Genomic DNA, 26,521 nt, shown 5'->3' on the forward strand with positions numbered 1-26,521 from the left:
ACACAACACACTTCAATCTGTTCGGCTTTCCAAAGGCATTTTGGACTCCCCGCTGCAGGCCTGCACTGTATATTTCAAAGGGTATGTTTTATTAATTCCATTGCTATTTAGGAGTCGGAGAGGACAGCAGGTCCTTAATGAAAATTAAAATTGAAAGGCGAATCGCATTAATCATGATCAAAATCACCCTAGGGTGTACATGCACATAACCTCATACTCAAGCTGTCTACTAAAGCTCTCCAACCCATCATATTTGTCTCTGTCGGCTTTTAAATGAGAGATTCCGGTTTAGAGGTATTTTTATTTGCTACTACAGTATTGGAGTATCGGTATAAACTACCTTTGACCTTTCTTTTACATTGTGCTGAATCCTGAAAAAAGTATCACAGGTTCCAATATATATATATATATATATATATATATATATATATATATATATATATATATATATATATATATATATTGATAATAACTATCATAATAAGTATCAAATCATCATATTTGAATGATTTCCGAAGGATCATGTGACACTGAAGACTGGAGTAATGATGCTGAAAATTCAGCTTTGTCATCGCAGGAATAAATAACATTTTAAAATCCAGTTAAATCAGTTATTTATTGTAATAATATTTCCCAAGATTTCTGTTTTACTATATTTTTGATCAAATAAATGCAGGCTTGATGACTATAAGAGACTTCTTTCAAAAAAATTTAAATTAGTAATGTTCCCAAACTTTTGACCAGCACTGTGTATATATATATATATATATATATATATATATACACATACACACATACATATACAGACAAATGTGTGTGTGTCTGTGTGTGTTTGTGTGTGTGTGTGTGTGTGTGTGTGTGTATATATATATATACACACAATATATAGGGCTATATATTAGATATATATTATATTATGTATATATTAGGGCTGCACGATATATATCGAAATTAATCGAATAGCTTAGCTAAACATGTTAACGACAAACAAAGTGTGATATTTTATTGATTAATTTATATATTTATTTTGCATCTGCAAATCTTGTATTTTCCTTTCGTTTACATCAGAATCTCTGCTGGAGAAAAACTGCTTTTTCTGATAAGATGGTTTTCTGGTGTGGTATTACTGATCACCCTGTCCAAACCCCTCATAAAACCATCAGAACAGACTGGCATAATCAGCTTGCCCAGACTGGATTGAACAGTTTTCATCTCTATCTTTCACGCGACTGGTCGCAAGTGATCTGTTATAGTCTGGATGTTGTGGCGTCATATATCCGCTGATTACTGTCTGTGTGCACTAATCTGCTAATCATTAGCCTGTGCATTGGCATGTGGGCGGCACTGTGGGCACAGATGCTAAACTGAGAAGGAGGCACAGCTGGCTCGACTCTCATTACATGAGACGCCCTACTGAGAGACAGACGTCCCCGTTAGCAATCTTAATGTGTAGGACTGTGTTAGCCGCTCGACGCTGGCCATAAATTACAATCTCATTAGCAGTATGAGAGCTTAGACTTTTATTTGCGCCACTGTGCTTGCATTAGATTTGATTACATCCCAATTAGCAATTGAAGAGATTAGCTCTGCGTTGGTTATGCCACACTAGCATTAGATTCAGCAGAGCTTAATCAGCACATTGAGACTTTAGCCTTGCGCTATTTGCAGGACAACATACTACACATAATAGATACACAAAAGTTCAAAAGTTTAGGTTTTTAAGTTTCTCAAAAAGCTCTCGCTCACATGTTTGAGCTATCTGATTAAACTGAATGATCTTCACCTGCATGGAGACAGATTTGATCACATCTGAACATCTCTCTATGTGTGTGTGGAGTATATTCAGTTACCTGGAGGCTTGTCTCTGTTTGATAACCCTACAGAAAAAGGATGAGCGTTAGGACTGTGAAGCTTTGTGGGTATTGATGGACTCGATCTACTCCATCGATCTACTACTTTTGTTCATCATTCTGAATCTGATCTGGATGTAGTCTTTGATTTTTGTGCTCTCAGCTTTTTGTTCAAAATGTTGCTTTTTAATGAAACTTACCCACACTCTAGTGTTGATATTATTATTATTATAATTTTTTATTTTATTTTTTTAAGCAGAGGTTCTGTTCTTTTTGTTCAAATATTCGTACAAGAAAATATTCTGGGGGCCATGGAAGTTTTGTGAAAATTCTCAAATTAAAATACACTAGTAGGGAAATAGTTTTTAGTTGATGTTTTTAATAGTGATTTCTTTTTCTTTTTTTCTTTCTTTTTTTTCTCTTTAACGGTTGCATTTTTGTTTTTATTATTTTGTGATCATTATTATTGTTATTATTTTTCCTTCTTATTTTCTCTTCTTTTTCATAATTAATTTTTTTATCTGCTGTATTTTTAGTTGTGGAATTTAAAAATGATAATAGTAATAATTCTTATTTCCTCAGTTTTTTTTTTTTATTTAGTTTATCTCGTTTTAAGATTATTTTCTGATACTCTTTGAAATAGACAGGGTTTAACTGGATTGATTAGATACCATAAACACAGTGCTATTAGGCTAATATATTGGATTAACATGCACCCCTGAAAGTGCGTCAATTAAATAGTCAAATTTGATTTCATGTTGTCTTTTTCTATCATTCGCCCTCCTCTTCACACTGTTGAGACTATCTAATCTACAATTGCAGTACTCTGTTCGATTTTTCTTCAAGAGCAACACAATAGCATGTTCTATTAGACCGTAACTTTATTAGGCTTGAAGTTCATTACAAAGGAGTTCAGCAGCCAGTGGATCCATTAGAGCAGAAGTCAATCACAGCACCAGTCAGTCCATTAGATCCTTCACTCATTACACCATCACAGTGCGACCCTATTCCTGTTAGTGAGTGACAGCAGTGGCTTGACATGGTGTTTTGTCAGTCATTGTTGTTGTTTAGTGATGCACACACTTTTTTTCCCCTGGTAATACAAAAATGAATGGCCTGTTTACTCAGACTTTGGGGTCATTCACATAGAATGCATTGGTTTTCTATGCAAACGCAAGTTAGACGGACATGTTTAACTGTTGCATTCGCGTTTCGTTGACGCACCTTTTTTTTTATGACGATAACGCAACGATGACTAGCTAACAATGGCTCTAAGGTGACTAAAACATGACGAGACGTTTTCGAGTTTTCGTTGACGAGACGGAACGAAAATGATTATAAGTCTGACGTTCACAATGCATGTAATTTCTGCCTATTTTGCGTGTCTGTTTTGAGTTTTGAGCTAAAAAAGTATCAGCAATGCTGCCGCTTCCTATCCTTGTTTTGGATACGCCCACCACCCGGCTGCCGCCATGCCGCGCACCAGATTCCACACAACAACAACACACCTGCGGCTGCGGCTAGTCACTCGCCACACATCTTCGATATGAGGCGCCGGACTGGACAAAAGCGAAACGAACTGCGCGAGCGAGCGACAGTGCGCGAGAGAGACCGAAAGTGCGCGAGAGAGACCGAGTGTGTCCGAGCATTAGTTTAGTAGGCTAATTGGCACAAAGTAATATATAATTATTATATAACTTAGATTATAACATAAATTATAACATAAATTGAAAGTTTTGAAAGTTAAAAGAAAGTCTAGTTTATTATGCAAAGGTTTTAAGGTTAACTGTTGTTTTATGAATTGCAACACTTGCTACAACCTGTCAAATCTAAGCCCATTTCCAATACTTTTTAACCTAAATTAATTTGTTAAAGACTAGCCTACTTTTTTTTATTTATTTTTTTTTACTAAAATTGACTAAAGCTTGACTAAAACCTTTTTGCTTTTTCGTCGACTAAAACTTGATTAAAACTATCAAGTTTATCAGTGACTAAAATGTGACTAAAACTAAAAAGCATTTTCGTCCGAAAGACTAAGACTAAAACTAAAAGGGCATCCAAAAACAACACTGCGTCTGGCGTCTTTTGTAGCGTCTCATGCATAAGATGCCGTTCTAAAATATGTTCTAAAAAACGCAGTGCTCAAATTAAAAGAAGTTCAACTTTCAAAAAAATGCATCTATAGACCTTGCTATTTTTATTTTTTATTCCACTGGCCTGTCAAAATGTGTTCTGTGTGAATGGACCCTAACTGTTGCATGTATTCATTCGCTGCATCCGAAATCGCATACTGTATAGTAGGCACTACATTTGGTCTGAAACTTACTTCGCAACCGTTAAAAAACGCATGAATGTGGCATTCCACTGCGCTACTTTTCCATTGTTTTTCAATGTGAACGTACTAGACAGACATCTTTTTGCAGTGTCTTATGCATCATTTGACAGCAAAAACACGTTATGTGAACCGGCCCTTAACCATCACTCTTACCCAAGTGTTTATACTAAGCATTTCGTGATAGTTTCTGCCAAAAATGGATGGAAATTCAAGCACATTGTTTCTCTGAGTATTGTTTCTATCAGACGCGCGTTCAGTTTCTGACATACTCCACGTGCTTGAGTCTGCCAACAACAGGACAAATGGAAGAGTCTATAGAAGCATAAAGGAGTGTTCACTTTGACGCGTCCAGATTAAACAGCTTGTTTGCGTCTCTGTACAAACTTCAGAAAGATACCAGCATCAGGAACAAGTGGATTGTTTATTTGTTATGGCCTCCTGGACTGCGTCGGAGGATTTGTTCAGAGAATTTGACTGCAGATCGTATTGTAAATGAGGCACAGTGATGGAGAGTTTGCAAATAAACTTTTGTTGAAAGATGAAGCAGCCCATCTGTATTGGATCTGACAGCAGCTACATCACAAATTGTAAGTAAATGACACTGTAAAAAAAAAAAAAAAAAGAATAAGTTGAGTAACCTATCACATTCAATTTCAAGTTAACGCAACTAATTAAGTCCAATTACAGTCAACTTAAAAAATACAATAAAAAAAATCTTCTAATGAGTAACAGGAGTCTTTTGAACTTGAAAATTCTTGTCAAGGCAACTATAGAATGTTTAGGAGTGCAAGCAGCTACTTTTTTTATCTCAAAGTTTTCTTGTAAATATTTTATTTCAGTTAACTTATTTATTTTATTTCAGATAACAAATGTTTTAGTTAAAGGGATAGTTCACGCAAAAAATACAATTCTGTCATAATTGACTTACCCTTGGGTTGTTCCAAACCTGTATGAGTTTCTTTCTTCTGCTGAACACAAAAGAAGATATTTTGAAGAATGTCAGTAACCAGACAGTTGATGGGCCCCAGTGATTTCCATAGTATGAAAAAAAAAAATATTATGGAAGTTAATAGGGTCCATCAACTGTCTGGTTACTCATATTCTTCAAAATATCTTCTTTTGTGTTCAGCAGAAGAAAGAATCTCATACAGGTTTGGAACAACATGAGGGTGAATAAATGATGACTTTGACTTTGTGTCAAGGTTAGCCAAGGGCGTCTGATGTTTGGATCTTCTGTGTTGTCTAACAGCACAGAGGTCCGTTTGGGGCCTTAGGCCTTTAGTAGATCCTGTCCATATACACAATTGTTTCTTTAAAGGGTTGGCTAGTCGTTTATTTTAAAGGTTTGTGCGCAAGGGTGATTTTTAAGTGCCTGGCGCATTTCTTTCTTTTTTTTTTTACAATGGTTTATGTGTTGAGTCTGTGTAATCACCTTAAAGACGCACCAGCACACAATTTCTGCTTTTTTATCACCCAGCGAGCACCTCTTCAGCGTGATTGTGGCCATTGAAACATGGCAGATGCTTTTAGCCAAGGCAGAGAGCTAATAGTGGGGCTCTGATACAACACAGCATTTCTGTTAAAGGTTTCCTGATTTTCTTCGAATCACTTTGAAAACTGTAATGTCTGTACAGCAATGACACATGTGGACTTTATTATAGTGATTTTCCTTTTCAAAAAAAAAAAAAAAAAAAAAAAAAAATTTATACTTGTGGTGGTACATCATACAGATGGTACTGATTGGTTACTTACACGACGTCAAAAACACATGGTGATACTTTTTTGTATGAGGTGCAGTATTATAATGGCATTATTCAGATGTATGACCTTCTACAGTACAAATTGCTTTCTATCTTAAAATTAACCATTCATTGTAGATTTGAAAATCATGCTTTCCCCCGTTATGGTTGAATCACGGAAGCTACAGTTACTTTGCCAAGAGATTTCTATTTATTATTTTATACATGTATCAGACAGAGAGAAACAGGCACAGCAGAATTAGGCTATAGGTGAGGAGGCCTTCATTCCATTTTACATTTACATTTATATTTATGCATTTGGCAGAAGCTTTTTTCCAAAGCGACTTACATTGCATTTCAAGGTACACATTTACATTCTTATCATTCCAGATTTCTCTGTTCTCCATTTCTCTATCCTCTGACCCCATCATGCCAGCTGTAAATGGTTTCTCTGGGTTTCTCCTTCCTTACCCCCTCATGCCTTTGTTTCTATGTGTTTTTCCTCCCTCACCCCCATCATGCCTCTGTTTCTCTGAATCAGTAGAGTAAGGATTGAGCTTATATACACCACTCTGGGACTTACAACTTCCTTGTAAGGTAGAAAATCATGTTAAATATGCAATGTGTACCTCATGCTTACACATGGTACAATCCACTTTCCCTCTGTGTATACATTAGTGGTACATTTGCATCAGTTGGAACATTCCTTTCCTTGTAAAGAACATGCCAACTGAAGTATCATTATTAGTGGAACATCTCTGCTCAGTGAACTTTACATTGCACACATACTTGTATGTACAATATATCTCATCCCATATCTCTCATCAGCACACATGTACAAACTTACTCTGACTCATAAAATACATTATGAAATTATTATGAAAATGAATAAAGAGAAATAATACAAAAAAATAACATTAAACAGTAAATGTTTAGTCTTCATTTATATTGCTACTAAAAAGAAGGATTGAGCTTGAAGTTGAAAAGTTTACATTCCTCAAAACGTCTCTTCTTCCACATAGAAGTATCTGCTGAGAAAATAGCAGTATTTTCTTTGCAATAAGTGTAAGTAGTAGTTAAATGCTCTTTAAAGCCCACTCATAAATAGTGGCAGATACTATTTGCACATCAGTGTTGTTGTACATTAAACGCTATGCAATAATAACATAGTGTAAATTATTATTTTTACTAAAATTATTAAATGGATGCCCTCCCTACGCCTAACCCTAACCGTTAAACACTTTATTATTAAACACGTTAGACACTTTATTTCCACTTTTCGAATATTTTCTTCATTTTTGTTGAAAATACATTTTATTTTGTCTGGCCCAATCAGACTTCAGTGAGCAGAGTTAGTGTAAATAGCCTCTGCTGACAAGGTTTTCCATTTAAAAAAAACGCGTCTCTGCATTTTTAACAGCAAAACGTGTTCTGCGTGAACCAGCCCTAATACTCTACACTGTAAATATTTATGTAACTGCATCTGGATTGATGTATTTGTGGTCAGTATCTGCTGATATTGTTCATACAGCTTTAGATGAGTTTATTAGGATGCGGTTTGTACTTTGACCGGGCCACTTTGTCACAGTAACATCTGTTTGCTTTGTTAATGTTTCTGTGTGCCACTTCTCTCCATTGTGTTATTCATTTATATCTGCTGTTCCTGAATAAGTAACGATGTGAAGCCTGGCTGGTCGTCTGGACCTGTCTGCTTTTATCTTCTGTGTGTGCATGTCATGAGCAGCGTATAGAATGTCGAGTGAAAGTTTAGAAACATTAGTGAATATGTGTGTGTGTGTTTTAACGTTCAGAGCCAGAGCTTCATTTGAGGCACTACAAAAGTTTGTTCTCTCTCTCTTTCTGGCTCTCTTTCTGTTCCGAACTGCAACTGAATTATATATTGGTTTCCGTTAAGCACAAAGTCGGAGTAATAATTTAATGCATGAGTCATAAAGGTGCCACTTGGCCTCACTGCCTTCAATCATCAGTGTGTGTGAGAGAGTTTGTGTTCAGTGTTTGTGAAAGATTTCTACACTGACGTTCATATTAAGCACTCTAAACCTCACATAATGTCAGTGTGTTTAAGATGCCTCTGCTTTGTTATCTATGGAGTGTTGCACTCAATGTTTTCACAGACCGTCTGATGAATATAGATATGTTCCTGGTTCTCCAGACAAGCAGTTTTAGGGGTGACTAAGAAGCGCTGCACTTTTAATGATCTGATGAGCATTATGCATGTTAATTGAATGTATTATAAAGTGATGCCTGTGGTTTATGGTGAATAAATAGCCGCGTTTCCACTGTCGGGCCAGGGCCGGGCTAGGGCTAACAGCGAGCCGAGCCGGGCCAGTGGCCAGTGGCACCGGGCTTGCGTTTCCACTGCCGGGCCATTAGCCCTGCAGCGCTGCCCTAAACCCCGCCCTTTACACGCCTTCCTGGATCAAACGTCATACAACCTCACCCATTTCAGCGGGAATTATGATGTTCATTCAGGCAGGAAGTTAGAAAACTTAGATTTTAAGAAGATAGCATGTATTAACTCACCGTCCGCGGCTGCCATAGTGTCCCGACTTGTCTCTCCACTAACAGATGGACGGTGACCCAGCACACCGTCCATCAAGTCGAACCATGGAAAGTTCCTTCTCTGGACACCGCTTTGTCCATTGTGCGTTTTAATCGCCTTGTACTGCGCCCACAACTTTTTTATTTTTTCCCGAACTTGAAGCGTTGTTCACTGAATGCTTAGCTTAGCAAGTTCAGCAACGATGTATTTTATAACGTCCTCGTTTCTGCACAGAGGAAGCTCCCGAAAAAAAAGTTGCTTTATTTTATGATAGTCCGGTATAAAGAGACGAGACGTGGGCTACTGACAGATAAAATAAAAACATGACTGTGATAGCCTTTATGATTGGTCGGATTTCTTCAAGCGTATGTTTTTTTACTATGCGTATCTTCAAGCGTTTACTATGTTTACTATGGTAACGGTTAGCGCGCATAGTCTTTTGCATCACAAACACAAGGCATTCAAACATGAACGCGAGTTAAATTATTTTAAAAGTCTTTAATGCTGACAGAATTATCCGGCGCTGCCGTCTCTCGACTCAGGTAAACTCCGCCTCTGTTCGTAACCACTCCTCTAGCCCGAGCTGGCCCGCTCTGGCCCAAGGTATTCGACGGGCCAGAAATCCTGGCCGTTGGCCCCGAGTAAGCCCCTATCAAGCCCCGGAAGTGACAGTGGAAACGCGACTGGCCCTGGCACGCACTAGCACGGCCCGGCCCTGGCCCGACAGTGGAAACGCGGCTACTGGTTCCTTATTAAGCAATGGACAAATGAGTTTCATCATAATTTATTGTTTTAATTTATAACATAATTTAATGTGTAACAGGTTGTTGAAAACACATGCTTAAGCGTATAATGCGAAACTTCAAAAAAATGCTTGAAAATAAATGTAAAAAATATTTAAAGTGCCCCTATTATGCTTTTTTTTTTTATATTATCTTTCATTCAGTGTGTAATACAGCTGTTTGTGAATGCAAAGTTTTAAAGATCAGCGTGCACAACAAATAAAGTTATTGCCTCCTAAAAGTCAGAACTGATTCTGAATTGCCGAAATGAGTCGTCAGCAGTTCCAGTCTCACTTCCTGTTACAAACCTATGTAAATTTGCATAATAGCAGCCTATGGTCTTCATTGGCTGCTCATGAACAACATCAAACACTGTAGTTGTAGCTGAGGCTAGAAGAGTTTGGTTCATGATGTCAAAATGTCAAGAAGAAGATGCAAATCCACTTTGCAAAAGAATGAGGATTCTGGCTCATATTGATAGAGTAAAATCGGCGCGATTGTTACTTTTCGTATATCACTGTGTATACAGTGCTGAGGAAGACTCCGGAGCTGAAATTCAGATATGGTAATAGGAGTTTTATTTCTGACGCTCAATGTAAGTGGTAGACCAATCACAAAAGACTGGGCCACCTGGCCAATCAGAGCAGAGTAGGTTTGTGGAAAGGAGGGGTTTAGAGAGAACGAGTCTTCGAACAACCCATTTTCAGACTTTGAGAAATGAGGTGATGTGCAATGTAGGATACAAAAGCATTTTTGTTTTTTTTACTTGGATGCATGTAAACATATTGTAGGAAATCTCCAAAACAAATTTAGGAATGTTTAAAGCATAATACGGGCTCTTTAAATAATAATGTTTGACATTTGTAACTTTATAACCGCTGACTTTTATTTACTACATTTCAAATAATTCACGCAATCACGAGTTTTACAGTATTTTTATTTGCATATTTTAAACCACACCAGTGCATCGTGCTGTGGTGGTAAGATAATCAGTGGTCATGTATTTGACCTTATATTTGTCACGGGAGTGTAATCAGGGTTTGTGCAATGCCTCCGAGAAATCTACTGACATCAGTGGCGGGTCAATGGGGTCTTATTAGAGCAGAAGCAATGATCTATCATAATTTGTGTCAAATCCTGATCGTTTGTTTGTAAGCAATAATTGATTGCACAGAAAAATAGTCTATTGCACAGAAAAATGGCAAGAGCATCTCACGATTCCAAGGTCCAGTCTGATTGATTGAGATTATGCGGTTTCTCAAATAACTGATCTACTGTTTTCAGTGTTTTTGTGATTTTTGAGTAAATGTGTAAAAGACTTTAATTTCATAAATGTTGTGCATGTCTCATTTTTCACCATGAAGTTATACTATATGTATATATTTGCATTATTACGGCCAGCCTAGGTTGCAAAGTAGACTAAACTTAATGCCGATAGTCTAAAGTCCAGAACCAGAAGTGTTAGCAAAACCCAGGGAAAGATCATGCCACCGTTTTCTCTAAACTCTGCTGTGTTTTATGTGTGTCTGCAGGCACGCTCAATGTTCTGATGAGGGTGAAGAGCATTGCCATTGTGGATTCTGCTGTCTGGACCCTCTCCGGACACCAGGGGCCTGAATGGAGGAAGGCGGATGCTGAGCTCTATCCCAGCGGACCATTCCAGGTATGACTGTGTACTGTATGTGTGCAGGTGTGGGCATGAAAGTTTGTCTGTGTGCAAGTGTGTTTTCTCCTGATCTGTGTTTGTGTGTGTGTGTGTGTGTGTGTGTGTGTGTGTGTGTGTGTGTGTGTGTGTGTGTGTGTGTGTGTGTGTGTGTGTGTGTGTGTGTGCGTGTTTGTGTGCGTGGCCTTTGTTAACCATAAGTTATGGTTACAAAATATCTAATATTTATGATATATATACTATATTTTAAAGCAACATTATTTAGTTAACATGAACTAAAAAGGAAAAATACTTCTAAAGCCTTTATTAATCTCAATTAATTATAATTAAAAGTATTAGTAATACATTATTAAAATCAAAAGTTGTCTCTGTAAACACTACAAAGTAACATAACTGTAGCACAAGACAATGAACTGATGGAACCAAGGGCTTAAATACACTGAGGATGATAACCAACAGAACAGGAAACTGACTCGAACACAGGCAAATACATAGAATGACAACTAATGCTGTGTCTGAAATTGCCCCCTATACCCTTAAATAAGGCACTATTTGAAGGAACCACCCTTTGTAGTGGTCAAGTCAAGTCAAGTCAAGTTTATTTGTATAGCGCTTTTCACAATACAGATTGTATCAAAGCAGCTTCACAGCATTAAATTAAAATAATACAACAAAGTTTGTTTCAAGAGGAATTTATTGATTGATAAAATTAAATTAAATATCCCCAAAATATCCCCAAGTGGTGTCCGAAATAATAGTGGACGTTATCAAGTGCACTCATTTAATCCCACAACGCTCAACGGCTACATAATACCCATAATGCACTGTAAGAGTCGCACACCGAATTAATTCCCGAGTCTGATTAGAAGAAGGCGCCCGCAGCTGAATCATCCATCCATCCATTTTCCAAACCGCTGGTCCAATGTGGCTACAGCGTAATATCACACAGGTATAAATTTCTTTTAAAATTATTATTAAATTGTTTAATTAAGACTTGAGCTGCCAGTTTGATAAGATTCAAATAATTATTACACAGCAAGCAAAAACTATACTAGTTTAACTCAGCCCTTTCTCATTGTTAGTTAATGTAATTTAATGTATGAACTAATGAACACACACACACACACGCTCACTCGCGCACACTCACTCTCGCTCGCACTCAACCCGTCGTGGAGGACCGTTAAAATTAAACATGCTAGTCTTTCTGTCGTGATGTCCTGAAGCATCGCAGACGCGTAGGTTATCGCCCACTATAACACACTATACGAAATGAAACGATCGAATCTTGCGTCCCGACGCCCGTTGTCCGAATCTCCACGAAACGGATCGTGCCAAAATCGTGCTAAAATAGTGTAATCTGAACCAGGCAGGTAATAAACATTTGACCTATCACGCAAAGAACCTATTAAAGCACTAAGACATGGGAACAGTATAGCTAACATTCACATATCACAAGTCATATCGACATCGCAATATTAAACAATGTTATCGCACATCGCAGCTTTTCCTCATATCGGGCAGCCCTGCCCAAAGGTCTCAACCAGGGCCGGCCCGAGGCATAAGCGAACTAAGCGGCTGCTTGGGGCCCCCTCGCCACCAGGGGGCCCCCAATTGAGTTTTTTTTAAATTTATTTTTTTACATAGCCTATTAATTAACTTAAACAAGTGACATAAATGAATGAAAGGATTAATAATTCAAGACAAAAAAATTCAGATTTCATGATCAATATACCTGCCTACAACTGCTGTTGTGTCTGCCAGTGTTTGAGTCATGCGCATAACCTCGCGTGCATAGACAATTTGTGCGCAAAGTCACGGTAATGTTAAGCCATGTCACAAAAATTTGATTTGATCAATGATTTATCCTATAAATGTAATGATATTCAGAACAGAACAAGAATAAAAAAATAACCATAAACAAGCCAAAACGAAATAATTTAAAGCGAAAGTGAAAGTAAGCGGCGTTGGGCTCTCTCTCATTAGAATCAAAATGTTTCAACATTCGCGATGGATTTGGATGGTAAACTATTCTTTATCATAGGCTTTGTACTTCACTCACGTTCCAATATCGACGGAAAAAAATCATCCTCTTCACACGCGCAAAAATGTGCTTGGAAAAATCACAGTGGAAGATTACAAAGCTGGAATATGTTGTGTGTGTTTGTGTGTGTGTGTGTGTGTGAGTCGCGGGCGCGATCGAACAGTGGAAACATAAAAACATACTCCGTCATGTTCATACAAGACATCATTCAAACTGCAAAGTGTTGCAAAACGTTGGAGGATATTTTGCAAATAATTTTTTTAATATGTTTTGTGACAGTTTGTTTTCAGAAGTTTCCAAGAGTTAGTAAAAGAGTAAAGAAAAAGTTAAAACTTTTTTAAGTATCTATTTTTTAAGTATTTATTTTGTATTAATACATAACCTCATTGTATTCATTTATAATGTAACATTATAGCGTGACATTGTGTCAATAATCGTCAAGCACAGGTGACACTGCGTGGTGGGAGGGGGCCCCCAAATCAAATTCTGCTTAGGGCCCCCAAAAGGCTCGGGCCGGCACTGGTCTCAACTGCTGCCAGAAATCGTCGACATGCTTATATTCTTGAATAAGAACATGACCATAATCTTAGGCTGTTCTGTGTAGTTAATTTATCTCTTTTTCATGCTTGAAGAATTTTTTTTTTTCTGTTTGAACTTGTAGTTTTGAGAGAGCAGTACTTTGATTATGGATACACACTTACCTTTTGCATTTAAAGTGTTATTTCAGTTATTTATATTTATTTTATTTATACTGTTTTCTTTTTTTATGTTCGATTTGTGGAAAGGAGTTAGATTTCTCATGTGAAATCGTACAGGGGAGAAGCCAGACGGTAGAGTTTATAGCAAAACATTTTGCAGTGTTTGCATGTCCTTTACTGCATATAATTAATTAAAATAGAAGTAAAATAACATTCATTACAAGTTGATTTCAAAATGCACCTAAATTGTTTTGCATTTTGTGATTTCCAGTTGAATAAAAGACTATTTTCCTTTCATATATTTCATCATTGAGGATTTCTTAAAAATTGTGTAAAAATCTCGTCTTGTCTCGTTCTCGTGAACCCAATCTCATGTCTCGTCTCGTCTCGTGGAGTAAGCGTCTCGTCACACCCCTACTAATGGGACCTTATTAGGGGTGGCACGGTACATGAAAAAACATCCGAACCGTTCGGTTCGCTTGTCTCGGTTCGGTGCGTGTGTGCGTCGCGCGGTTCGCACGGTTCGACGCATGCGCAATGTAGCCTTGTGCCCGTGCTACTGCTAATACAATGCTAAATCATAAATCAGACAAATGTAGAATAACATTACAATGTCCAGCAATCGATTTAAATAGTACACTGGGTTTACTTAGACATTTAATGAGATTAACTCCACTAGGCTATATGTTGTTTTTTTCACGTGAATAAATAGGCTACATAGATCGACTGTTCCACGTACCGGTATGTACTTTAATGGTCCAGTGGCAGAACTTGCCAAGCGTGTCAAAGGTTCTGAGTTCTAATCTGCACTCGTATATATTTTTCTTTTTCATCAAAACCGATTATGTTTATCAGCGGTTGTATATCAAGCAGGGACAGATTTGTATGAATTTTGTTTTGTGATTTCATCGGAACGAATAGAGTAGCCTAGAGTCTCCTCAACGGACTGAAGCGCGCGTCTGAGTGAAGAATGTGCGGCCGCTGCGGTGTGTGCGCGAGCCACGAGAACACTGTATCAGCGCCACTGATCGCAACGGCAACGAGAACCTTGATCACTTGATTAAAAAAAACACATTTCAGCGCTAGATTGCTTCTTAACAAACGAACGAAACGAATACTTTGCTAGTTAACTGGAAATGTTTTATTTATTTGTATTGGTACATCCGTGCTGGGACATAATATCAACCCTGGCAAAAAGTGGTGACAAATAACTGTCCGACACAGCCCACGGGAAATGAGAAGCTGCGTTTTGCAAACACACCCCATTTATGAAATAAATAAATAAATAATTAGATAATTCAGCTATATATCATATGCTGAAGTAAATTTTTGGAGTGTTAAAGATTAAAAGAAAAAACAACAACAAGAACCGTACAGAACCGAAAACCGTGACCCTAAAACCGTGATACGAACCGAACCGTGGGTTTTGTGAACCGTGCCACCCCTAGACCTTATTGTAGAGGGTTTTCATTATTCCTTGTGTTTATTTTGTGGATTATTTCTATTTCTATTTTTACTGTATTTTGTTTTGAACATTTTTAATCTAATTGACTACATTGGCAGTTTATTTGAAATGATGCTTCCCTTTTAGTCCAATTTACAGTAAATTAATTGATATATATTTATTTATTTATTTTGCTTGTTTCATGCAGTCCTAGTTGGCAGGTGTGATATATCTATATGTGTCAGTGTCAGTGTTTGTGTGTGGTTAGAGAGTCTATGGAGGGATGATTGAGGAAGCGCTGAGTCGTGCTCTACCGCTCTCCTCTGGACCCGTGTTTCTGCTGAGTTGAGCTCTCACCACAACAGCTGCGGAAACCAGGAGACGTTTTAGGGCACATCACAGAGGAGAAAAGGTGCTGGAGGGAGAAAATGACAAATTGAAAGAGCTGAAGAGCAGGGCTGAAAAAAAGCAGATTTATACTGTGAAGAAAACTGAGAGAGAAGGGCAGAAAAAGATGAACACCTCATGCAATAGGAAAGGAAATGAAGACAGATAATTCAGGGGAAAAAATAGTTTAGAGGTAAATGGGACACACTTAAGCTTGGGCTCATTGGTCCTGTCAGATTATTTTAATGTCTCGTTGAGCTACCCTCATTCTTTATACACTACTGCCTAAAGACAACAAGAAATTGCGTTTGCAGAGCATTTGACTTCTATAATGTGACAAATTTCCGGGTGAAGCTGAATATTCAGTGGGAAACAATGTAGGACAGGGCTTGAGTTTATCCTTAGGGACTTAATTGGTTGTGGAAATATAGGTTGTGCTATTATTTATTAATTTTGTTTTGCCTCACCCACGTGGTTTACAACAGTGGGCAAAAAAAGTTGTTTCATAAGTGGAGAAAATTATTACATTTTTGGGAAAATTATGATTTTTTTTAAATAATGTGAACTGATGAATCAGTAACAATAAGAACATGAACAAGTCAACATGAAATCAAAATAAACGAACTATTTACTTAATTTACATTTCCAGTCTTTTCGGTGGAGGTTATTCTAACTAAAAACAATACGTCTGATGTCACACATCCTCCATTCTAGAATGTAATTCCCACATTTTTATAATGAATACTCTTTCTGATTCTACAGAATGAGTAATAAAATTATTATATATATATAGCCTGGGTTTCCCCATGCTGCCTTGAGCGCAGTGCGATTTTATTCACGCTGCTAGGCAGCCTGGACACCATGGACCAGATTTTCCCCTCAAAAAGGGATCCAATCACAGAACGGGGAGGGAGCAGCAAGACGATGACGACATTTATGCGACACACCGAAGCAGTTTGTTTATATCTATGGATCCAACATGGCATCAGACGCGAAGTTACCTTTCGATGCAGCCTTAGATAGTGTTCTAAGTAGTTTAGAACGCAAGTTTATTTCGTCTTCTTCCTCATCGAATTTCTGCCGCTCTACATACGTCATCTGGTATAATTGAAACGATTGGCTATGAGCTACGTACAGGCGCATTTGATAGACATTCGTAGCGCCCAATAAACGGCTCTGGGCATTCGTAAACCACGCCTCAAATATGAGAAAATGAACATATGGTTCCCAGACCACGTCTCAATGAGATGTGGTCTGACGTTAGCCAGGCTAATATATATATATATATAAATTGGCCAATTCTGTCCACCTCTCACTTTTCACTAGCTGTCTAAACGGGAAAAACTGTTCACGGATATTTTCCTTCTTTTTCCTCGCAGGCTCTCAGTTAATATTTTGAAAAGCCCCTTTTTAGTGTTTCTCCTCTTTCTGTACTCTTTCATTTCCCCCATTAATGCAGCGTATTTGACACTTGAAGAGGTAAACAGATCCTCACCTCTCCTCTGTTTTTCACCCAGGCCCTAGTTGGCCTCCATCAATCGATGCTAAAGACCAATCCAGGCGTTCCTGGACAGTAGGAGTTGACAAGTCCGGCAGACAGCCGTATTTCTCTGCTGTCTGTTTGTTTGCTCTCTCTCTCTCTCTCCTCACCTCCTCTTTGTTCTTCCATTGACTCTTGCCGTGTGACTGTGGAGGCTTGCCGAGATGAATTAGCATCATTTTCCCACAGAATCTCAGAGAAAAGGGAAGTGTGTCTTTGCATCGTTGCATGAGGCGTCTCACCCATTACTAAGCCTGATGGATCAAGCAGAATCACAAAAGCGTTACTTTATCCAAAAGCTTTACTCGACTGTGTGAATCCATTAAATGTGCTAGCCGAGGGGTTTTAACAGAGATCTAATGGACCTCACAGCATTAGAAGAGCTCTGAGAGATGTTGCTAAACAAGGTTGGGATTTGAGAACTGGTTCTTAATTAATATATAAGGTACAACTGGGTTAAATGCGCACCGGGGGTAAAAGGCGCCTTTAATTTTTATTTTCCTCTAAAATACTAGATTGCACAAAAACTTGCCGCAGCATTTTCCAAAACATCTGCTACATCTACATCAAAGCAACATCTGCTTTTCAAAATTCACGTGGAAATTTGGCTGATCCTTGATGCAATCGCAGGCATCAGTGCAAAGTTGATTCTGCACTAATTTGATCCAATATTTGATTTTTTTTTTTTTATGTTGTAGATTTAAAGGTGAACTAAGTATCTTTTTTTACCTTAACTGAACAGCTTCGGAGTCATTGGAATGGTTATATTACTTATTTCGGGTTGAATGGTGGTCGTTTCGCACCCCCCTGGTGCCCGTGAGCGGAAAATACGCACTTGCAACTTTGAGCCGGCGGACCGCCGGCCGCTACGTCAGGAAGTCTCGCGTGATATCAGGTCTCGCGATGTAAACAATTGCTTTACGGCCAAAAGAAATCTGCTAAAATGCTGTCATTATTGCGCTCCCTCACGCTGTCCGAACCCGAATGAAGAAGACGTTTTAAAGAACGTCCCATCTGCTTTGATGTCGTTGATCTATAGCCTCTGGTGTCTGAGAATCAACAACGAGTTTTTACGACAGTGTTGTCAAATATCTATTCCGAAGCTGTGGGGGGAGCTCTAGAGAGAAACCTGCGAGCAAAAAGCGAGAATACAGCGAAGAAGTCCCGAAGCTACTGAGTGCTGCTTTAAGGAGCAAATGAGAATCGCTAAAATTGTTAAATGTATATTTTGAAACTAATGTCTTAATGATTTTTGAGGTTTTTTTCAAGGTAATTAAAACAACAGTTATTCCACTAACGGAAAGAACATGGAAAAGTATGGTATTTGGGGTAAAAGGCGCCCCTGCTGTTGGGGTGAAAGGCACAGTAATTCACATGATAATAAACAGCTGGCTGACAATTTGTTGAAATATTCATTAATAATATTAAGTTGTCTGTCCACCTTAGAGATAATCACCATATTTATAATGAAACCATTATATTTAAAAATATGATATCTATCATATCATAAAATATCATATTTATTGTGACTACTATAAAGCTATATTAAATTATCATGGGATCTCACTCAATGCTTTCAGAATCTGTACTTTTTAAAATAATTTTGTTTCTGTATTTTTAAAAATGAACATTTTAATGACGGTATATTTATTGAACAAAAATTAATTTGACAAAAAGTAGTAAAAATTTAGCTAAAAAGGATTGTTTGAGCAAGTATTAACTTAGACATATTAAAACATATTATTTTAGCTAAATTATTTGTATCAATACTTTGTGCCTTTTGCCCCATGCTTGCCACCTCAGACATTTATAGGATTTCTAAACAAAACAAACCACTTTTATGATTTTTTTAAAACACAAAATCTGATAATCAATGTAAAAAAAAACATATATTTTTTTCTGCAATCATACACTTGCAGTAGTGAACAGCACATTTTTCTTAAGGTGTGCCTTTAGCCCTGTATATATTCAGTTCATTTTACACTGAATCATTTTCATAATTGTCAAATATAATTCTAAACAAATTTACAATATAGAATATATATTTATAATATATAATAATACAATTTTAGTTCAGTAAGCCTTACATAAAGGTATTGCAATGTCGTAACAACTATGTGCAACCTCTTTTCAATATAAAAAACACTCAGAGCAATCACTAAAACATTATCATAACACGTTGCAGACACAGACGTGTAAGTGTGTCTTTTGATTTTTTTTTATGTCTTCTCATTGATCAACATCCACATATTCATAATGTACAACAACAGTTATGTGGATGAAAGGCTGAACCTGGTCCACTGAGAGAAGAATTTTACACATGGGATCTCTTTTCGGGATCTCGTTACTTTTTAATTCCATTTTATAGAAGATAAAAGACGCTGTAATCTTTAACGGCATGGGAACGTACAGTCCGTTTAAAGTCTGGAAGATTACAGCCATGGCCATATCTGATGTGACTGGATGAGAAGCTCTGATGATTATTACAGTATTCTACTTTCTTATATAAAATTAGCCCAATCTGCGTAGGTCTTTTTCCAAATAGTTTTTAACCTTGTAGGACTGACACTGAATGATCAGCATATTGGAAATTCAAGGCTAGAGAAACTGTGTGTGTTTTTTGTATGCATGTTCTTACATTCATAAACTCTGGGAATGTGAGGTACGGCTCCGGCTTTGTGTTCCTCTGGTGTATGTTTGATTGCTCCCCATCCATGACATGGACTTAAATGGCAGTTAAGACCAGTTGGTGTTGTACGTGTAAATGCTCAGTGTAGCTGTTCTCTTTTATAGAGCTCTTAAATGCCACCTGCCTGCTATTGGGCTGTTTAACACAACTATAAACGCTTACTACCACAGTCTCAGTGGAATATAGTTAATCTGTAGTTTAAATACATTTTAAGATTTATATCCTGCAGTTCCGTAGTGTTTTTGTTGTTTACATTGTTTAGTTTACGTGATCATATTGCTTACCTGTGATGGCCACACATGCTAATCGAGGAGAGGTGTGATATTACTTTTCTAAGTGACTGAACCTATCATTTTCATATAGGGGAGCATAAAAAGAAAAGAAAAAAAGAAAAAAAAAGTTTAGGGTCTCTATTATTTTTTATGCTTTCATAAAATGACTTCAGATGACGCAAACTCTGAATCAACATGCACCAATGCTAAATTTTTCTACAAGTCATAATAATTTGTTAACAAACAAGTGTTCATTACTTTAATGAGCTTATTGTTTCTGCCTTAAATTATTACATTGTTTAAATGAATACATTTTTAGCTAACTGTGATTCGTATGTACATTTCTGAAATACATAACTTAGTTACCTCTGATAACAGATCACTCTAAATTGTAATGTGGACAGAATTTTCCGTAAAGCTGTTTTGAAACGATGTGTATTGTGAAAAGCGCTATAGAAATAAATGTGAATTGAATTGAGTTGAATTTAATTTAATTTAATGTTTTAAGTCTCTTATGCTCACCAAAGCTGAATTTATTTGATTAGAAATATTATTATTAATTGTTAATTTAAAATAATTGTTTTCTATTTCAATATATTTTAACATGTGATGCAAATCTGAATTATCAGCGTCATTCTTCAGTCTCCAGTGTCACATGATCCTTCAGAAATCATTCTAATATGATGATTTTATGCTCAGGAAACATTTCTGATTATTATCAATGCTGAAAACAGTTGTGCTGCTTTTTCACAGTTTTGTGGAAAGTGGGATGTTTATTTTCCAGGATTATTTTGATGAACAGAAAGTCCAAAATAACAGCATTTATTATAAATAGAAATCTTATAACATTCTAATGTCTCTACTGTCACATTTGATCAATTAAATGCATCCTTGCTGAATAAAAGTATTAATTTCTTAGAAAGGTGGAACCGGAGCCATGAGACATAGAGACTTGAGGGTGGGCTCTTAATACTTGCAGTAGGGAACCACCTAGTAACCATCCAGAATACCCTAGCAACTGCAATACCAATGTACTAAAAACCACCCACAACACTCTAGCATCTTGGCAGCGACTTTTTCACGGGCAAACACCACTATGTCAAAATCTATTCTTAAGTTTACAGTTTACACATCTCTTAAGGCCTTTTCCGTGTCTTAATGGAAAAGGTCACCGCAGGCAGAGACGTTTTGTTCGGCCGTGTGAAAGATGCCAACAGGGAAACAAGATGATGACAAAAGCGCAGGAGCTTTACAAAGGAGGAGTTCAGGGAGCGAGGGAGGGCTGGTAATTAGCTTTGCTTAATTATGATTTTCTGAAAAGATTGAGAGAGGAGCAGAGAAAAGCATCCATTTTCACACAGCCCTTTAAGCTCTTTCCTCATCATCTCTTCTTTTCTCTTTATCCTCTTTATCGCTGGCTGGTTTCTCCGCTGATGCTCTCAGCTCTTTGTCGTGTTTGTTATCCATTAACCTCTCCTCTCTGTGCGCTCGAAATTTCCCATCAGCCTCACCTCTCGCCTCTCTGCTAGCGCTACTCTCCATAGTGATTGGTTGATGAAATTCACCGGACCTCGAGTCTCCATTACAGCAAAATCACAGGCTTCAGCAAATGTCCTGGAACGTTCCGTTCCTTCCTTCCACTTTCAGTGAAGTACTGTATTTACCCAAAAAATTGCATGTTTTTCCCCTTGGAGAAAAAAAAAGAAGAATATTTCAATCGTTTATTTTAGACAGCAATGGGAATTAATGGAGGGAAATGGATCTTCTGCAGAGATCTTCATAGTGTCTCAAACTGTGCTCAGATTATAATCTGAAATCAAGAGTCAAGAGTTTTCAAAATGAGCTCAAGTATGTCTGGCCAAAGTCAATTATTCTGTCAAATTCTTTTTTCATTATTCCCTCGACGTGACGGTCCCACTTTCAAGTACCTCACACTTTTTCCAGCACTTCAAAGCTGAAAAGTCTTAATATTATACAATTGAAATATTATTTTTAATGTGATGACCACTTTTTTTTTTTTATTCATCCTTAAGATTTTCCTGTTTTGTAAAATGAAGGGCCAGATTTACTAAACAGGGCAAATTAGCAGGAATTGCGAATTAGCGCAATTCCAAAATAGCGCGGATGGGAGTGGAAAGTTCTACCGATGACACACACATTAAAGAACACAGACGCAGCCGGATCATTTCCACAATCTACCAAGAGCAGTGCTAGTTAGCGTCTGGTTTAAGACATGCTTTTTTGGGGTGCAAACACCAGTAAATTGACTAGGTCAAACCTTAGTAAATCACATTGCATGATTCTTTTAAATACTCGCTAATTTGCTTGTCCTTAGTAAATCTTTTTAGTTCAGTAAGTTTTTAAACGCCTAAAGAGGGTTTCCGCTGGCACAAGCTGTTAGTAAAGCTGGCCCTAAAAAGTTTTGTGATGTAGGAAAACAAGCTTTTTTTCAATCTAAAAAGACATTAAATTAGTGAAAGCAATCACTATTATAAAATATTTTCATCTTTTGTATGTAGGTAAAGTCACAAAGTCTCATGAAAAACAAAAAACTTTTCTTCAAATTGCGAATGAAATTAGACAGCCGTCCTTTATAATCACTGAAGCTGTCAGTTCAGCGGAAACTCATTGCGTGCAAAAAATCAATGATTCAATGAATCAATGAGCAAACAATTTTAATCAATGATTCTGTCAAAACTGCACAATGAATTATTTATTTACATCGTGTCTCCACTTTGTCTGTTTGTTCATTCAGCGTTTTGAGAGATACTGAGCAGATTCTCACTTACACACCTCTGATTGGTCATTATCACAGAAATCCCTGTGATTGGCTGCAAAACTCAACGCTGAAAAATCACATTCAGCGCATTGAACTTACATTACATGAAAATAACAACCAGATTCGTTTTTTTTAGTTAACAATACAAATGATATATTACTCATTGTATTATAACACTTATTAATCCTGCAATAAAAATATATAACTTGCATTGACCTGACCAGGCGGCCGCCACAGCCTGCCATACGCTGGTTGTGCTGCTTAATATTTTTGTGGAAACCATGATTTTTTTTATATATAATTAGAATTTTTCTTTGATAAATAGAAAAATGAAAATAAATAAAAAAACATTTGTTTTTAACTCATTTGTAAGAATCTAAAAGTCTTCACTTTCCTGTGTAAAGAGTTGAATTCATACTCAGTAATTTAAACAGTTATTTCAGTTCTTCCACCAAAGTTTATTTATTTTTTGTTAATGAATGAAAACATCTTAATTTTTCTGGTACTTTTTGACATCCTCTGGGTCACTGAAAAGAGCAGCATTGATATTCTGTGTAACTTCACTATTTTATGCTCCACGAAACATATAACGACTGAACTGTTATTCACCTCCATCTCTCCTGCTCCTCTCTTTCCTCACACAATAATGAACACTGGAGAGGCTTCTGTATGCCTACGCCTCTCAGACGGCGCACATAATTGTTTCTCTCTGTCTCCTCTGGCATCTGAGCTCCGGTGTGAGAGGTGAATGGTCTGTCATACCCTTAATGAGCTCAACCCACTAAAGTCAACTGTGCTCGCCATTTGCATTAACGAACAGAGAGAAAACACACAGATCGCCTCGCCTACCAATTACTGTGGCCAGATCTCTTTGTGCAAGTTATGCGTGTTTTTGTGTGTTCCCTCTGATCGTGTTTATGCATGACCTTGTGATTCGGCAAGTGAAAATTGTTTGTATGAGCATGTGTGTGTGTGTGTGTGTGTGTTTGAGGGTGGGTGGTAGTAATGCATGAATTCAGGTGAGCAGGAAAGCTCATGGAGTGCTGCTCGACATTGGCCTAATGATGGTGTGTGTCACCCGCCGTCCACTGTGGTCAATTAGCACAGACAGAGAAACTGCTTTACACACACAAGGCAAATCAAATGACCTATCTGCCCTTCATCCCTTGATCCCGATCAGCCTCCGTTATTTATTCAGAGGAGCCACTCGTTCATTTGGGCACAACGGGAGCCCGGGGTGATGCTTCAGGTGTGTCTGTGTGTTGTGCTGATGAACGCACAGGGTTTAAGAGTGTGTAAAGTGTGCCATCTTCACCTGGGGTCAAGTATGTGAACTGATAAAGTCTATTTCTAGGTGGGTACATGTGTGATCTAAAAACAACAAATCAGGCTCATTGGAAATACAATAAGTGGCTACATTTCTGCTAAAATGCAAAAACATTTAGGCTATACCAAGGCTCCATAAAATGTTTTATTTTTTCCTAAATTCCTTTTTATTTTTCCCCCAAGTTCCATTTGTATATATATATATTTGTATTTTTATTTATTTTTATTTTTTATTTTTTTAGATTCCGTTTTAATGGTTAAATTACATTTCAGTAATCAGAAGACTTTTATTTGAAATCAACAACCAATTATTAAAAGTAAACAATAGGGCCCTATCTATTTAAAAAACATTAACAATTTATTATTTATAATCTTTTTAATTATATATTTTTTTTTTACATCAATTACATTTTTTTCAGAAATTCTGTGTTGTCTGTTTACATTTTTCTGGATTCATGATTTAATACAAATGTCTTATCAGAAATAAAGTGATAATCAAATGAAGCCATAAAACATTAACAATTTGATTCATATTAAAAAATTTTATACAATTATATTTAACAAAAAAATTTGACAAACAAAGTGCTGCACAACACAACAAAAGTTTACTTTTTTTAATTAAAGCATCAATGGAAAATGGCCATATTCCTTAAAAAAAAGTTTTTATAATTTTACAATGAACAGCTCTTGAGATGAAGTTCATGTCCTCATATAGTCAGATGCTCGAGCATATGTAGCGTATAATAGGATATATGAGAAGGAAGTTCAACACTCTTATTTCTAAATCTAATCTAAAGTAATTTTTGCTTATTAGTAATTTTTAATTAGATCATTGATGGTCAGCAGCAAATACATTGGTTAATAAAGTGAGATTAAATACATAAAGTATATTTGTGTAATTTAATATAGTTAATTATAAAAGTTTTGTGTAAAATTCTGAGATTGCATTTTACTGTTTTTATTCATTTTGAGGAATACTGAATGTTTTCGTGCAAGTGAGACGAGTAAATGCTCACATATTTAGTCTAGAACTAAAATAACCATGATGTTTACACCACACACAACACCTCCTCACTTTATTTCCCTCAACATGGGGACAGGAGAGCTGTCAGTCAATATTTGTGAAAGTAGCGTTACTTATTTGAAAAAGTAACTTAGATATTTTGCTGTAAATTGAAAAAGTAATGCGTTACTTTACTAGTTACTTGAAAAAATAATCTGATTACGTAACTCAAGTTATTTTTAATGAGTTACCCCAACACTGATCCAGAGTCACATATTTCTAATGAACCTGGGCTAAAAAGAAAAATGTCAAACTGTTGCTCTCTCTACTTTCCTGTAGTAGAGCGTTGGCGCAACGTCATGGGTTCGATTCCCAGGGAAAGCAAAGAACTGATAAGAATGTATATGTGTACCTTGAAATGCAATGTGAGTCGCTTTGGATAAAAGCGTCTGCCACATGCATAAATGTATATATAATGTTGGAATGATTTATTAGATCAGACCACAATGGCATTTTCTTTGAGGTTGGACTTGTAGAGTTTGGTTGTAAGGATCATAAAAGTTCTACAAAACCTAAATCTAAAATAAAGAGCCATTCTGCAAAGTTTCAGAATGTGTAAATTGCTTTAGATCTGCTTCTATGGGGCCGTGGGTGGATTAAATGTATTGAATCGTTCTGTTCACTTTTGCTCATTTATACATTTCAATTACTTGCACGTTAGTCCACCAGCTGGGGTTTAGAGGTGTGAGTGTGTGTGTGCGTGCATGTGTGTGTGTGTGTGTGTGTGTGTGTGTGTGTGTGTGTGTGTGTGTGGGGGGGTGGGGGGGTAATTCAGTAAACTTCAGTCAGACTGAGCGTGGATCTGACACAGATCTGATTAGTTCTCTGCAGTGAGCTTCAGAGCTGCTGTAATTAAGCTGTCAGTCAAACGCTGGTTACATGAGGAGCAAATCAACACCAGCACATAATGGGAGAGGAAACTTATGATTATGATTGTATAGGCCAATTAGCGATTCTTTAATAAATTGCAAATATTTAGGTTTTATGTACTACTGTGTTACAGTATTTTGTGTGTTTTTTAATCTGCTTTCTAGTGCAAAAACACTTTAGTATTAAATCGTGAATGGCTTTTAAATTCCAGTTCAACTGTAATTTGTATATACGAATGTAGTATCAATGAAGTGTAGTTCTTAATAATATCTTTCATTTTCAAACACTCTCATCAGTGTGAATTATAAAATTACACACACAGCATGTCCATTTTGTTCAGACACATTAGATGATATGAACTAATAAATGTTCAAAATTGTTTTTCTCTAATGTTTTATATTTTAGAGAGAGAGAGAGAGAGAGAGAGAGAGAGAGAGAGAGAGAGAGAGAGAGAGAGAGAGAGAGAGAGAAAGAGAGAGA

The 26,521-nt window shown here is 36.9% G+C and overlaps 1 protein-coding gene across 2 annotated transcripts in view; it reads left to right on the forward strand.

Annotated features, from left to right (window-relative positions):
- The window catches only part of mdga1 (MAM domain containing glycosylphosphatidylinositol anchor 1), a 204,117-nt gene that overhangs the window by 162,269 nt on the left and 15,327 nt on the right, over positions 1 to 26,521 (forward strand). For both annotated transcript variants that reach the window (XM_082153308.1, XM_082153307.1), the window contains exon 16: positions 10,802 to 10,932. In XM_082153308.1, the coding sequence (XP_082009434.1) occupies positions 10,802 to 10,932 (131 nt within the window). The remainder of the gene's footprint in view (positions 1 to 10,801; positions 10,933 to 26,521) is intronic.

The sequence above is a fragment of the Leuciscus leuciscus genome (genome assembly GCF_965113295.1).
Source record: "Leuciscus leuciscus genome assembly, chromosome: 22".
In the NCBI taxonomy this organism is placed as follows: domain Eukaryota; kingdom Metazoa; phylum Chordata; class Actinopteri; order Cypriniformes; family Leuciscidae; genus Leuciscus; species Leuciscus leuciscus.